This window comes from Microcebus murinus, chromosome 8 (assembly GCF_040939455.1).
Source record: "Microcebus murinus isolate Inina chromosome 8, M.murinus_Inina_mat1.0, whole genome shotgun sequence".
Taxonomy (NCBI): Eukaryota; Metazoa; Chordata; class Mammalia; order Primates; family Cheirogaleidae; genus Microcebus; species Microcebus murinus.
Window position 1 is genome coordinate 16,471,931 of NC_134111.1, and position 17,025 is coordinate 16,488,955.

At 43.6% G+C, this 17,025-nt stretch overlaps 1 protein-coding gene across 1 annotated transcript in view; it reads right to left on the reverse strand.

Annotated features, from left to right (window-relative positions):
- The window catches only part of NCKAP5 (NCK associated protein 5), a 919,491-nt gene that overhangs the window by 177,147 nt on the left and 725,319 nt on the right, over positions 1-17,025 (reverse strand). Inside the window, exon 8 of the mRNA XM_012740059.2 lies at positions 7,783-7,851. Within this exon, the coding sequence (XP_012595513.2) occupies positions 7,783-7,851 (69 nt within the window). The remainder of the gene's footprint in view (positions 1-7,782; positions 7,852-17,025) is intronic.

Below are 17,025 nucleotides of genomic sequence, written 5' to 3' on the forward strand. Positions count from 1 at the left end.
TCATGCAGGTTGAATCAGGAACAATGAACCAAAGTTAATTCATACCATAAATAATTTACTTCTTTTGGATCTCAAACTTTGGATTTGATTTACCTTCTCATAAAACTGCCCAATATCAACATTTTCTTTTCTTTCTCCCAACTGGTCTCACACTTAAACCATTCTGTGCAACAGCAGTCACATAAAATAGCTCTATCCATGATTTACCAGGAGACATAGACTAATATCCTAACTGTAACAGCCCACAGGAGGAAATAAGTTATATATCTGCAATCCAAGCAGTTGCCCTGTAGGTTTACAGACTCTACATCTGACACAGTTCCTTCTGGCATGTACTTTGGACAACTGTCTGCTTTACCTGAAAATTGAACAAAGATACACAAATGCATTATTTCTTTACCTGAGGACATAGGGTTATATTACCCAGGAGGACTCAAAGGTTCTTTGCAGAAGAATAGGCAGGTTGTACAAATGCTTCCCTCTGTACTGTCTATAATGGCAGTGTCCTAGGTTTTGTTACTGCTTTTAACGGCTAACTTCCCAGATGCATCAACAGAACAGTTGTTTGGAACTTGTGCCTGTAACCTCTAACAGACTCACAGGATGATGCCCGGAATGATGCCTCTGCCCTCATCCCAGCATTATGCCCTAAGCACTTGAGTTGCAAATAATCTCATACCCGCAGTCCCAGCTAATGAGAACAAATCACTTCCAGTGTCACCTGCCGGCTTTCCTCTCCAAAGACACGAAAAATAGCAGCCGGGCTGGGCCAGAGGGACTCGAGCTGTACTGAACAAAGCTGGTAGTCCTCCAGGCCCCGGCTTGTTGTACACCCTCCCTTAGGCTCTCAGGAGGTGGAGCAGGCCCGCAGGTGAGATAGAGATGCCCAGGAGAGGGCCTGAGTACAGCTTGCCTCTTTCTCAGTAAGGACTACAAGCCAGCTCCTCTGACACCTGGCTGCTCTTCCTCCCTGCCAAACTTCCAGGGGCCTTGATTCCTTCCACTCTATTCCCCTGGGAGGGCGCAGGCAGGAGGAGGAAAAGTTGGGGCTGTGGAGTTGTCTGTGATTTTATTGCAAAACAGACCCTGAGACTGAATGACAAGCCACGCTAGGGAGCTTATTTGGAGAGGAATCCAATTCCCAGCACTCTGAGAAGATGGCCAAGAGCAGGGAGCTTCAGGTTGATGGGAATGGGAAATGAACAACTCAGAAGGTCTTTCACAGCTTCTCCTTCTGCCTCATGGTCCTGCCTCCATACTTTCACGTGCTATTTCATCATGCAAAGCAACTGTTCTGTTAGCAAGGTACCTTGAAAACCTGGTCCAAAAAAGCACGTGATTTTGAAAATGTGCTTTGGAGAAGTTTCCTATACTTCTGAGCTTGGTTTATTGTGCTGAGGCAGCTGGGGGAAAGCGTGAGGAATATTGGACCAGATCGCAAGGAAGACTTCAGTTTAAAAACTGGCCGTGTTAATTTTGTACACTGCCACGTACTGGAAGGGGGGAGCAACCTGCCTTTTCTCAGCAGTAAGACAGGAGAGAAGGGTTTACCTCTAAAGTAGTGAAAAATGCAAGTGATGACAGACATAATCAGAAAAACCACCTAAAATGGGACCTGATATAAAGTTGGCACCCCACAGATGTTACATGTGAATCAGACCAGTCAAACTTCAGAGAGTATTTTCAAAAGTAAGCAGTTAAGAAAGAATGGTTTAAGAATAAGAGCTTTAATTTGTAAAGGAATAAGGGACACATGTGTAGGTACACATAATATACATGTATAAATATAAGTCACTAAGTGCCTATATTATTCATTTATCTTATAAAACAATCCTGTAAGATACAAACAAGAAGCTAAGAAACTGGAATAATAATAATACACTGCCCCATAGAACACAGAAATGGGTTGGCTCTACCAGTGTTTGAACCTTGAGTCTTCCTAATCCAAAGCCCTGTGGTCTCTTTTAATTCAAATCAGTCTTTTAAAGTAGAACTACTATTTTTTAAAGGTGATTTAGTCTTTGGATTATCTTTTGGGGTGGCACATAATAAATGAATGTTCATCTCTGAAGAGATAACTGAAGAAATTAATTTAAATGTGTATGTGTAATTTGGGGGAAAACTAATTTGGAAACTAATTTCCTGCTGATACTCTCCATTCATTCAGTCAGTCATTTGACATAGATGCATAAAAACACCTAGCAGGGGCCCAGAATCTTCTGGGTCCTGGAGAAATAATAGGCAACAGAATGCATTAGGTTATTAAGTATGAAATGTCTGATTTCCTTAAGTACTAAGTTTGAAAGTTGATATCTCTGACATTTCACTTTGACACTTCTTGTTTTATTTTTATTGTAAAGGTACATCCTCAGTCTTCCAAATATATGTTTTGGCTTATGATTATCTGTCAAAATTTTTAAGAACAATTTTTGTAAAACTATGGATAAGTCAAAATTTCATGTTGTTTTTTAATATGAGTTCCTTCATGGAACCAATGTATTGCAGTCAGTTTGAAATACCAACAAAGCGTTTGGGAAGGATGTAGCTAATGAACACACAGTATGTTGACAGTTTGAGAAGTTCCATTCTGGTGATTTTAATCTTGAAAATGAGCCATGTGGGTGACCTGAGACCAAGGTAGAAAATGATGAGCTGAAAGCTGTAATAGAAGCAAATCCATCTCAACCTACTTATGAATTAGTGGCAAGATTTGACGTTACTAATATAACAACATTGGACCATTTGAAACAAATTGGCAAGGTAAGGAAGCTGATAGATGGTTTCTGCATGAATTAAATGAGCATCAGAAGAGAAATCATCTCAAGGCTTGCCTTTCTTTGCTGTCACAAGGTAAAGGTGAACAATTTCCACACTGTATTGTTATGTGTGATGAAGAGTGGATTCTTTTTGACAATCACAAATGTTTGGCATGATGGTTAAATAAAGATAAAGTGCTGAAATATGGTCTAAAACCAAATATTCATTAGAAAAAGCTAATGATATCTGTTGGGTGGTCCAGTGCTGGTATTATCCACTACAGCTTCATGAAACCTGGTCAGTTGATTATAGAAGATGTCTACTGAAACCAACTGAATGAAATGATGAGGATGCTTGCAATTAAGCAGCACAGTTTGGTCAACAGGGACAGGCCAATCCTCTTGCAAGACAATGCTCAACCACATGTTGCACAAACAACGCTGCTCAAACCTCAGAACCTGGACTTGGAAACTGTCTGTCATCCACCATATTCACCAGACCTTGCGCCAACTGATTACCACTTGTTCCAGGCTTTCTACCACTTCTTGCAAGGAAAAATATTCAATACTCAACAAGCTGTGGAAAATGCCTTTGGGGTTTCATCACCATTCACTCTCTAGGATTCTCTGCTGCCGGCTAAAACAGCTAAACAAGCTACCATTAAGATGGCAAAACTGTGTTGGCAGTTTAGGCACATACTTTGATTAACGGTACTACTTCTTGCTTGTGATATAATAAATTACACTTTTGGTTCAAAATTGTGCATTTCACATTTAATGACCTATTAGATGCTACTACCCTCAAGGTAGTTAGAGTCTGGGGCAGACAAGAAGTAGACTACCTATTAATTTCATGACCAGTTCATGAAATGGGCCTTTGGAGCACGTGACAGTGACAGTCAGGATCATTTTCCATCTATGTTTATCAAGACATTGATTTTAAAGATTACATAGAGCCCAGGTATGGGATACACATAAGAATGTCCTGGTAATGATTCCACAATCCAGTCTAGGCATGTAGCATGTGGGTCAGAGGGACAGATGAGAACTGTTCTGAACAACTTACTTCTGTCTTATTTACCCCAGGTTTAAAAGAAATTCTGGTATTTTTCTCTATTTTTGAACTATACCCAAAGGTCTAGTTTTCCATGCTCTTGTGTGCTGAAGCGTGGAAGTTGGAGAAGAACTAAACTCTGGCATCCTCACTGACTATAGGGACCTGAGACCAGCTCTTATGGTCTGAAGAGGAGGGTGGTTACTCCAACTTTGTGTGCAAAATCTGCCTCTGGAATGTTTGTGAAAATCGCCAATTTCCTCCCCCTACATACTGATTGGGAAGTGCTGAGTGAGGTCTAAGAACATGCCTTTTTAGCAATCACCACACATCTTTCTGATGCAGAGGGCTCCCAGGAACACAATTTGAGAAACACTGGGATATGCTTTAGTTTTTTGCTTGTAGCTTTGTATTAACTCAGATGTTGTTGAGGAATCAATAGTAAGCTGAAATTTCCACATGGGCGTGTGCTCTTTCACCACTGTATCTAAGCTTAGGGGACAAAGCTTTCATTCCCCTACTGAAAATGCTCTCTAAAACACAGCACTCAGAGAATCTAATTGCAGAGGTTCTTCACCTTGGTTGAATATTATAATCCCCTGGGGCACTTAAAAAAACTTGCATGCCCAGGCCCCACCCTAGACCAGAATCAGTTGGAATCTCTGAGATGTGACTCAGCCAGCAGTGTTTACAGGGCTCTAGGTAAATCCACTGAGCAGGCAAGGATGAGAATTACTTGCCTTTTGGGATTTTAAACCTCATGTGTTCCAGCTTCTTCTGTTGAAGATGCCCTTTCCAAGTCTGCCCCTTCTCTGCTCACCCACCCATGGCTCCTCCTGCCCTCTGGTGACTTGCACTCCATGTTCCCGAAGTCCCCAGGGAAGCTTATGTGTCTGTGAATTTCTATCACCTCATTACTCTATGACTACCCATCCATCTCACTTCTCCTGCCAGGCTGGGAACACCGTGAGCTCCCAGGGTCTGGGTGAGGCCGACACCAGGTAAAGGGTTCTAAGACACCACTGAATCCATCCAAATGCAATGTGGTGAGTTGAGATGTTATTTTACTGATTTTTATATGTGTCATTAGACTTCTTTACTTAGGTAACGTTGGTTTGAAAGGAACTGTGACCAAGGCAATACTGTGAATAAACAGAAATTCACTACTTGCTAGTAAATTGCCTGTCAAAAGCAGCTAGACTAAGAAACTGGACTCAAACATAAAAACCTCCAAAGTCCTATGGGAAAATGAGGTTAATCCTTGGTTTTACCTTTGTACCTGAGAGGCAAGGAGATGAGATAGGAAGCAGTAGAGGTGATGGTGAAAAGTGTGTGTGCGCTTACGTGTGAGCACATGCACTTGTGTGCGTGCACGCTTAGCAGTTCAGGATGTGTGTGCACCTCTGTGTATCTAGGCATGTGGATCTGTTTCCTTCTGAATAAACACATCCTTTTATTAGAACACACACGGGGAATTTCAGACTCCAAAGTCTTTTCCCCAAATCCTCAATATGTTCTCCATTTCCCAGAAAATACCTATCGGTGCAAAAAGGATTGAAGAACATTTTAAACTGATGTTTTATCCACCCGTGTATGTTTTATGAAACCCACTAGCAAGGAAATAACCTACATGAGGCCTTACCTTGTTAGTTTGTCTAATTAGTATAAAATGCCTTGAAGAGAATTGCCAGTTGGCATTATTACTACATTCAACTAGCCCTTTGAGAGTGTTCTCTTACAACGCATGGAAATGGATGGTCTACCCTCATGCAATTAGTTATGAAACAACTGGCATGTGTAATCAGGGGCCAGTAGTCATGAATACAGAACATTTGTATTGCTCAGAGGTGGTTCTTCGCTGCAAGTCACCTCTTTGGCAACAGCTAATTTTTGCAATTAAGAACAGAGGGACTTTCCCTCCAAAACGTCTGTCTTCAGTGGAAACGTTATACAAAATGATTTTGTGGGTGAAAACTTGTATTTTGCCCCACACACTCTGATAAACCTACAGAATGCAGACATGGGGAATACACAGAAAACAGACTATGAGTTTTAATGAAATATTGTGAGCTTTTTGAAGGAGGAGAGGACTTGTGGAAGAATTGTGAAAAATAAGAACTTCCTATAATATGAATCACATAAATTTGACTTCTGAATACAGATAAAAATCTCCTCAGAAAATTTCTGCGCAGGAGGTTAAAGTGAAGCTCTGCTGATCAATACATATAACCCAAGGGCACTGTGTATTCCTTTAAAAATCCTTGGATCTATTTGGTTTTTCTTGCTGTAAACTTTGATTGCACCAAGAGCCTGAGGAGCAGAGGTGAGGGATGCTGAACTTGGCCTCACTAGACTCTGAGCCATGTCAGAGTCAATTCACTTTAGTGAATTTAGTTAGCTTTTAACTTTGGTCATTGCTAAGATCATTCTGGTCTTCTTAAGTTCTGACACGACAGAGAATTGCAAACACCATTTCGCTTGAGTAACCAGTGTATATGGCTGGGAATATTAAACCATGAAAATATCCAATATTAAACAAGTAGATTATTTTATTCTGGGGATATTTGGAGAGTTCTTTAACCACATATAAGTAACTAATACGAAGTGGTCTGTGTTATTATGTGGACAGTTGCTGAAACTGTTGGGTGCATCTGCATCACCCAGAGAGCCTGTTGACACACAAATCACTGGCACCACCCCAGAGTCTCTGATTCTGCAGGTCCAGGTTGGGGCCTGAGAATCTGCATTCCTAACGAGGTCCCCAGGGGAGGCTGATGCCACTGGTCCAAGGATCATATTTTAAGAACCACTGGTATGGGGCCAAACTCAGAGAGAAACTACTTCTGGTTTGGAGAGAGGTATCAAGGGGTGAACTGATGTCATAGCTGGGATTTGAGCCAGGGTTCTTTATAGTCTATCAAACTCTGTGATAGGGTGTGGGAGAAGAGAGGAATGGAGAGAGCAGGAAATATCAAAATATCAAGAGGAGTTTGTTGGAAAAGGTTTTCCTAATGGCTAGTAGGGAGAAAAAGACAATATATATTGGTAATTCCCTTTGTTAAAGTAACAGAACCAGATTAAATGCAGTTTTTCTTTTTTTTTTTTTCCCCTCTAAAATCCACATCAGCTGCATTGTAACGTATGTGAAGTGGAATCTCCCAGAACACTGTGCGTTTTAGGGTATGGGGCAGATGACTAAAGGAGTCACCCCATGTAAATAAGGACTGCAGTCACTGACAGGTCTCAGGTGAGAACACGTCAGGGAGGTGAAAGGCCAATCCCAGCAGGAATGTACAGCCTGGATTGCTGGCGTGGTCCCTGATGGTGTGCAGGAGTATGAAGGATGTGCACACATGCCAATTTCCCCCTCACCTCCCACAAACTCCCAAATGCCCACCATCTTTGCCCTCAATCCTTCATTGCCATCAAATAATATTTGTCAAGTTTACTCATGTGTGTGGCCCTGTCTTCTTCCATTCTGCTCAAATTTTCTTCCTCACTTCCCTTTCTCTTCCTGGTGTGTTCTCAATCTACCGATTCTTTCCCTCTGGCTGCCCACTGGGAATATCGTCCCGCCCACTCTAACAGGGACTTGCTCTTTCAGAAATGGCGCCCACCTGGAGCTGTGGCATGCCCCGGCTTGGTTTTCCTCATCTCATCCATAGGGATCACGCTTACTGGGCAGAAGGCATTTATCACACGGTGAAGCGCACCCCAACTGTGGCCCGAGAGTAACAATAACCAAAGGGAGCATACATGCCTGAATAGGGAATTAGGGGGGAAGGACACAGACAAGTGAACACACGCTCACACACACACACGCTCCGATCCTTCCTTTCCAATGGCCACATGTTGACAACTTTCCTTTGCTCTAATGTTCTGTGGACGCTGGTAACACGCGTGTACTAAGATCTGATTAAGGGCACCCTAACGAGTCTGGCCTCTGATCAGGAGCCTCTCCACCCTTCTTACCTCATCAAGACATCTCTCATACTGTTCCCTTTGATTTTCATTTTCCAAAGCCAAGGCTGAGTTCTCTGCCTGCAGTAAGACACAAAAATAACACAAATAAATCAATGAAATGTTGTGTTATGTGACAACTTATTCGATACAGTTACTAAATATATCTCCTCAGGATCTAAAACAATCTTTTTAGAAGTACTTTTGACAAGTTCGCTCTAAGTACTATCATAAATATCTCAGGGATGACTTCTGTCTTATCAACTTGCTCACAAGAATACATTACAGTTTAAAGAAACGCAAAACTTGATATTCTGAACAGGTAGAAAATCGAATCATGGCTTGATGTGAGAATGTTCTGTAAAAAAGATTACAATGTTTATTTCATTCGATGAAAATGTAAATGTAAGAAATGCCTTAATCCACTTCATTAAGATGTGTCACAGTCTCACAGCCTCATATTTGTTTAGGCCACAGAAAAACATCACAGGTAAAGTCCTGAAAGCATAATTCCAAATGCAAACTATATACGCTATTTTCATCAGTAATCAATGACTTTTGAGCATAAGAAGATAATGAGAAATGTAAGACTTGAACTATACTCAAGTATCTCTCTCGACACTCCCCCTTCTTAAAAATTACTGCTTTCATACTCCCCAGAGCCATGTGGGTATGTGAATGTTGAATATGGTTCCTAGGTTACTCTGCTGAATAGCAAGGGGGAAATAAAAGCAATCAGTGTAAGCATAGCAGGTTTTAGAAGGAACAAGAAATGGTGGCCTGGGAACTCGCTTCCGTATTGGTTGACCTGGTTCCACTGAAGCTACTGGGGGCCCCTGTCTGAATCCTGAACTGTGCAAGGTAACCCTTCCAGCACTGTGCCAAGGACCCCCATCCCCAACCCTGGAGCACATTTGGCCCCACTTACCCCTTCCCTATAATTCCCCTTGACGTTTGGAAGTGGGAGTACAGTGCTCCAAACCAGTATTTTCAAAAGTACAGTATGATTTTTAGGTGGCACACAGATAAACATTTTTTTTTCATAATTTCTCTCCTCAGGTTTTTAAACATTTTTTTTTTTTTTTTTTGAGACAGAGTCTCACTTTGTTGCCCGGGCTAGAGTGAGTGCCGTGGCGTCAGCCTAGCTCACAGCAACCTCAAACTCCTGGGCTCGAGTGATCCTTCTGCCTCAGCCTCCCGGGTAGCTGGGACTACAGGCATGCGCCACCATGCCCGGCTAATTTTTTTTATATATATATCAGTTGGCCAATTAATTTCTTTCTATTTATAGTAGAGACGGGGTCTCGCTCAGGCTGGTTTTGAACTCCTGACCTTGAGCAATCCGCCCGCCTCGGCCTCCCAAGAGCTAGGATTACAGGCGTGAGCCACAGCGCCCGGCCTAAACATTTTATTTGGAAATAATTTTCAACTTACAATTTGCAAGAATAGTATAAAGAACTCCCACATACCCTCTCTTTAGATTCACTAATTGTTAACATTTTGCCATATCTGCCATTTTCTTTCCCACTCAAATTGCTTCCCTGAATCTCAAGAGTAACCTGCAGACAAGATGCCCTTTATCCCTAAATATGTCCACGTGTTATTTCCGAAAAACAAAGACATTCTCTTACACAACCACAGTACAGCGGTCAATTTTAGGAAATACAACATTCATATAGTAGCATAATCTGATCTACAGTCCTCATTCCAATTTCATCAGCTGTCCCAGTAATGTCCTTCATAGCAATGTTTTTCCCGTCCACAATCGTATCCACCATCATTCCCTGCATCCAATTGTCACTGTCATTCATCCGATATCCTTTAATCTGTTATTTTTATTTTTTTTTTTTTTTGAGACAGAGTCTCGCTTTGTTGCCCAGGCTAGAGTGAGTGCCGTGGCGTCAGCCTAGCTCACAGCAACCTCAAACTCCTGGGCTCAAGCAATCCTGCTGCCTCAGCCTCCCGAGTAACTGGGACTACAGGCATGCGCCACCATGCCCGGCTCATTTTTTCTATATATAATAGTTGGCCAATTAATTTCTTTCTATTTATAGTAGAGACGGGGTCTCGCTCTTGCTCAGGCTGGTTTTGAACTCCTGACCTTGAGCAATCCGCCCGCCTCGGCCTCCCAAGAGCTAGGATTACAGGCGTGAGCCACAGCGCCCGGCCTTATTTTTGTTTTTTATATTATTGATTTCCTTCTTCCCTTCCCCTTCCCCTCCTTTCGTTTTCTTCCCCCCCATTTTGTTCCTTTCCTTTTTGAGGAGAAGCCAGTTATTTTGCAGAACGTGCCTTAATTTGGGTTTATCTGAAGCTCTCTCATGCACATGTGGCAGGAACAGCACAGCGGCAAAGCTGGGCCCTTCTGGGTGCAAGGTGCCAGTCACACGGTGCCAGTCACTCGGTGCCAGTCACACGGTGCCAGCCACACAGTGCACATGCGTCCCACTGCTGGGCATGTTAACCCTCATCATTTGGTTAAGGTGGGGTCTGCCACTTCTCTCCTCTGGAAAGTCACTGTCTCTCCTTCTGTAATAAATAGGTAATCTGTGGGGAGATACTTTGAGACTATAAAAATATCCTAGTGCTCATCAAACGTTCACCCAACTATTTCAGCCACCATTGATGATTCTTGCCTGAATCGATGATTACCTGGCTCACAAATGGCGATTTCTAACTCCATTATTCTATCTATGTTTATGAGTTTCCATTCAGTCGCAAGGAAGTGCTTTTCCTATGTATTTATCAGGATACAAATAGGGATTCTTCTATTACAGGGTTCTGAGTCATTGCTATCAATATTAATTTTGATGTTCAAGCTGCATTCGCCCCAGCTTTGTGCAGGTGAGCTCTTTTAAGCTGGCGGTGTCTGTATCCCTCTGACATGCATCTGTCTTTTTTTTAAAACACTGTCTTTTTTGGCGCAGGGAGATGTTCCAGGCTCATCTTGATTTTTCCTCACCCTATCTTTGAAATCAGCCATTTCTCCAAGGAATCCTACTTCCTTTTAGTTGGGAAATGCTATTTAGAAACCAAGATCTGGGTTTTAACATGTGCTAATTGCTACTGAGGTGTCACTGTTTCTAGTTCCTGTCACTGGAACAATTTCTCTCTCGCCACCCCTATATGCACATGTGTGCACACACACACACTCACCCTCCACACCCCTCCCATGCCCCACCAAATCCATGCTTGCCTTCCTCTTTTCATATTTGCATCTCCCTTTTTGTACGGTGAGAACACACAGGCTCCCAACGCCATTGTATTTACTGGTCTGTTCAATCCCACCATGTGTACAAAATCGTTACACTACAAAAAAACAGTGCCAGGAGGAGCTCTCATCTTTTCCCTAGAATGAAAGTACATGGTAAAAATACTGTGTTCAAAACCTACTAGACTGGTTCTTCCCCTCCCTCCCCTTGGTGTGGTTATGTTATTCATTTGAAATTCAGTTCAGTTCATTTTTTTCTGATAATGTTCAACTGTAATTTCCTCTCTTCTTGACTTCATTTTACTTTTTTGAATATGTAAAACATTAACATGATTCCAAAAGTCAAACTATCGTAAAAGGTACACTCTCAGTGAAGTGTCCCTCCCTCTCCCACTGTGTTCCTATCCACCACTTGCAGGATCTTTAACAGTGTCACTATCCCCTTTTCCGTCTCCCTGCGTTTGTTACTGTCTAGTTAAAATCGTGTCCTTTGACTCCCTCTTTTACATATGCAACAATCACCTTTTCCTCTTTCTATCTATCCTTTTCCCTACCATTTTCTCAGGTGCATTCTTTCTGTTTCATCAGAGCATATCATGTCCACACTGGCTTCTGCTGCCCTGTCTCTCTGCCCTTGTGTTAGCCTCTTTAATAGATGTTGGTTAGGGAGTTTGCCCTGTATTCTCTTTTATTTCTATAGCATTTTGAAATCTTCCCTCTTATTTTCCCCCTTCACAACCACATCTCCACATGGTGCCTCCTCTTTTCCCTTCACTTCCATTTCCCCGGGCATGTCACTGCTCTGAGACAGCCACCTGGGTCCTCCCACTTTCCAGCCCTGCCCTACAGCCAGTGCTGGAACTGTCACATGTCCCCCTGTGGTCACCGCTGGCCACATGGCCTCGGCTTCTCATTCCAGGTGTACTTTCCTTGGTGTCCTCTGTTCCCACAGGTGTTTACCTTTCTCCTTAAAGTAGTTTGAAATTCGAGTGCTCTCTCTTTTTTTTTTTTTTTAGTCAGAGTCTCACTCTATTGTCTGGGCTAGAGTGCCCTGGCGTCAGCCTAGCTCACAGCAACCTCAAACTCCTGGGCTCAAGCAATCCTCCTGCCTTACAGCTGGGACTACAGACATGCGCCACCATGCCCGGCTAATTTTTTCTATATATTTTTAGCTGTCCAATTAATTTCTTTCTATTTTTAGTAGAGATGGCGTCTCACTCTTGCTCAGGCTGGTTTCGAACACCTGACCTTGAGTGATCCGCCCACCTCAGCCTCCCAGAGTGCTAGGATTACAGGCATGAGCTTCCACCCCCGGCCAGAGTGCACTCTGTTTTAGATAATGCAAAAGGCATGGGTTTTGTGTGGTTTTATTTGTGTTTCCTGGTGATTGTATGCTTTCTTTGGCAGATGCATGAACAGTTTCAAATGTAGGCCAGTTTGTTGCTTTAATCAACAGTGAACCTCGGGAGAAGTGATTGAACCAGGATGGGGCACAAAAGTTAAGGAATACTGCTGGGAAAGACTGTTTGAAAGTGCTCTTGCCATCTCGCTCAAGGTCAGATCATTTCCACCTAGTCACAGTCAAAACACCATGTGTTCTTAGGGTTTCAGTTGTAATCCATTCTCAGTTTCAACCTCATTCTGCTGAGCCTGAATCCTTGTTTGTGCAACCGCCCCCAACCCTCCAGTCCCTCGGGGGGGCGGGGGGGGGGAATCCTGCCACATTCTTTCAGTTCTCATCGTGGACAGACACCTGACACATAGCCAACTGCTTCTGCCCTCAGGCTGGTATCTATTTGGACTTTTTAAGTACAGTTATTTGTTATTGCCACACTGTTTCTTCTTTTTATTCCCCACTCAAACTAAACTGACGTATTGCTGTCTCCTTCAGGAATTGCTTTGGCCAGTCTCACTGACCCCTCTCTGTTCCTGCAGCTGGTGGAAGCCCTCAGTTCCCTGAAAGCCCAGGTGGAGGGCAGATTCAGGTTCCACCCTGTTGCGGTTTTTACTGGGCAACGTCAGGTTGTGTAATCTTGAGCAAGTCATTTAAGTTTGCTGGGCTTACAGTTCTTTAGTTAATAAATGAAGAGACCAAACTAGACAATCTACAAAGTGACTTCCAGTTCAAATATTTGAACTGCCATGAATCACAGGAGAAAATGCTAGAATTCCAATTCTACAAAGTTATTGATTTCTTTGGAGAAATTTAGCTTCTGTGGGGTTTGTTAGTAAGGCAAGAGCACAAAGGATAATGGGAAGAGATAAAGGAGAGAATGGCAATGGCGGTTTATGTTGTTTTCACTTTAAATGCCTTAGAAAAAACGTGTGAGGAAATAAAGCTGAGAATGGGAATTTATATGGGATGTCTATATCTCGCTCCTACCCACAACATCACGTTGCAATAACACTACAAATCGATCCATTCAGATAATTACCGTCATTACACCGTTTACATTACTTGCCTCACGTTTACTGCTCTGACAATCTATTACAGCCAAGCAAATTAAATACCTAAAGGGGGCTGATGAAGACACAATAGTCACATTTCTGGTTACTGTGTTCAGTTACAGAGACCAATTTAATTGGTGTAATCCTACGTATCCCAGGGGACAGCGAAGATATTAACAATTATGCCACTGAAGTTAAAAATAATCTTCAACTCATGATTTTCTTTAATCCATTTGCATTTATTAGAGATTCAGGATTAACCTGCTACCAACATAAGACAACAAGGGGGGGAAAAACAGAAGGTGAAATCTCTTAATTAAATGTGATTTAAAGAAACAGTGAATATTTGTACAGCAGGAATGGGAAAGGATACGGCAGAGAGGGGTAGGCACGAGAAAATGTAGGTGTCACTAGTAAGAATTACAGAGATTACAGCACTGGGCCTTTTCCACGTTAAGTAAGTATGTTATTAAGTCAGTGTACCCAGAGAATACAATTAGAACGTTCAAATAAAGATAACAGTGGATCTTTGTGTTCAGCTTTATCTTCCATAACAATCAAAAACTTTTGCTAGACTTAGTCCATGATTTAGAGGATTTTCCTACGTTTCCCCACGACTCCAAATTATATGATCGACACTTTTCTAGTTTCATCCCTAAAATCCTTAAATGTTCTTATATTAAAAAAAATCAGAGGGCGGAGCAAGATGGCGGACGAATAACACCGCCAGACAGAGGGTCTCTGCAGAAAAGACCGATTCTAGCAGAAACTAGAGGAAAGAAGCAAGAAGACGAGCATACAGCGGACAAGGGCCGGAAGGAGGGGTACCTGAGACCCCGGGAGACTCCACGGGAGGAGGCTGCGGAGGAGAACTGGAGGCTGAGCCCACCGGAGCAGCCCGGAGACCAGCGGCAAGGGTAGGTGGATTTGCTGTTTCCCCTCCCCTGCATTCGGGACTGCTGGTGGGCTCCCCAGCGGGTGGAGAGAACTGCGGACATCAGCCCAGAGACTGCCGCCGCCTGCCAACGGTGAGCCTGTAGCAGACGTGGCACCAGGTTCCCAACTTCCTCCGGGCACCTCCGTGTGCACGGAGAGCCGCGCGGCAGGCGCCATATTGCCTCCTCCCCCCCTCCGCCAACCCTACCCGCGGCTGCCCAGAGAGACAATACAGCCACCAGCCGGAGGCACCTCCAGGGAACGGGACCTTCCCGTTTGGGACCCCGCCCGCCCTCCCAGGTGCTGCTGGCACCGTGTTCCCAGGAAAACGGTGTCGACTCGGAGGCTGAGAGACATAGACCCAGCTTGGGCTCCCTGTGGGTGAATTAGGACCGGAAACGCTCTCCCTGGTGGGAATACAGTTTGAACTCTGGGACCCAGAGGTCGGACCTGCAGACCAGATCCCCTGCACCGAGGGCTAGCATTGCCCGGGGCACAGAAGGATTATAGGTGAACAGCCTACTGAGGTCTGTGTGCCTCCAGGGGCGGATCGGGCGGAACGGCGTCCCAGGAGGAGGCTGTGCGCCCAACCCAGGTGGCGTTCCTGTGCAGGGAACCTCCCCGCCGGCATCACAGTCCGGGGAGGCCTGGTGGCTTGTGGTCTGGCCTGCTGGCAGAGGCTCAGGAGTAGCTGCGGAGTTGGGGAGGGTGGAAAGAAGCGAGGCCTGCTGCAGACTGTGGGTCTCAGACAGCCCCACCCCCACACCCAGACTTTCTGGCTGAGCGGGACCATTCCAGCCCCGCCCTGACAGCAGAGAACAGAACTTTGACCCCTGCTAACGGCCTGAGGGCAGGCTTACCCAACCCAGCTCCGCCCAGAACGAGAGCTGATAACAGGACTCAAAATCAACACCATAGCCTGTTCCTCCAAGCAAACGCCACCTACTGACAGGGACAGCATCTTGCACAGCCTTTCCACGGCACCCACTGACTCAATATACAGGGAGTGGTCCAATTTCACCCACAGGCACCACCTAACGCCTCAGAAACTAAACAAGGTGTGTGAATACCCAAACAATAACCTAAGGAAAGAAACAACAACTGATCGACATGGGAAGAAACCAGCGAAAGAACTCAGGAAATATGAAGAACCAAACGGAAAACACACCCCCAAGGAGGAGCACCAGCCCCCTAGAAACGGACACCGACCAAAATCAGGCAACCAATATGACAGAAAAGGAATTTCGTATGTGGATCATAAGAACACTCACCCAGCTGCAACAACAACTCAATAACCAACACCAAGAAAACACAAAAAACCTCCAAGAAATGGAACAAAGGTTCAACAAAGAGATTGACACAGTGAAGAAAACTTTAACCGAAGTCCTGGAGATGAAGAATCAACTCAGAGAACTACAAAATACTGTGGAAAGTCTCAAGAACAGGGTAGATCAAGCAGAAGAAAGAATCTCAGAGCTTGAAGATAACACCTTCCAATTAAATAAATCAGTCACAGAAATACAGCAGAGAAACAAGAGAAAAGACCAAAGTCTACAAGAGCTGTGGGATTATGTGAAAAAACCTAACGTGAGGGTCATAGGTTTAGCCGAAGGGGAGGAAGACAACACTCAAGGGCTGGACAAGCTTTTTGAAGATATAATAGAGGAAAATTTCCCAGGTCTTGCTCAAAATCTCGATATACAAGTTCAAGAAGCCCAGAGGACCCCTGGGAGATTCAATGCAAACAGGAAGACGTCACGTCATGCAGTCATCAGACTGACCAAAGTATCAACTAAAGAGGCCCTTCTAAGAGCTGTAAGACAAAAGAAGCAAGTGACATACAAGGGAAAGCCAATTCGAATAACATCAGACTTCTCTAATGAGACTTTACAAGCAAGGAGAGACTGGGGCCCCATTCTCACTCTTTTGAAACAAAACAATGCCCAGCCTAGAATATTATTCCCTGCAAAACTAAGCTTCATATATGAAGGAGAAATAAAAACATTCGCAGACAAGCAAAGGCTCAGAGAATTCACCAAGACAAGACCAGCCCTACAAGAAGTACTTAAAACAGCGTTATGCACGGAACATCATAATAATAATCCACGGATATAAAAACAACCAAAACCCAAAGATATTAAAGGCCAGATATTACAATGGCTCAAGACACAAATCATAGCAACAACATCCAACCCAACAGAATGATCAGTAATCTACCTTACCTATCAGTTCTCTCAATAAATGTGAATGGCTTAAACTCTCCACTCAAGAGACATAGGCTGGCTGAATGGATAAGAAAATACAGGCCAAGTATATGCTGTCTTCAGGAAACACATTTAACCTGCAAGGATGCACATAGACTAAAAATAAAAGGGTGGAGATCAATATTCCAAGCAAACAGAAGCCAAAAGAAGGCTGGTGTGGCAGTTCTAATTTCAGACGATTTAGTTTTTAAGCCAACAAAAGTAGTAAAAGACAAAGAGGGTCATTATATAATGGTGAAGGGCACAGTCCAACAAGAAGAGATAACAATTTTAAATATATATGCACCCAACTTAGGTGCACCCAGATTCATAAAGCAAACCTTACTGGAGCTAAGCAAATGGATTAATAGCAACTCCATAATCGCCGGGGATTTCAACACCCCACTGACGGCACGA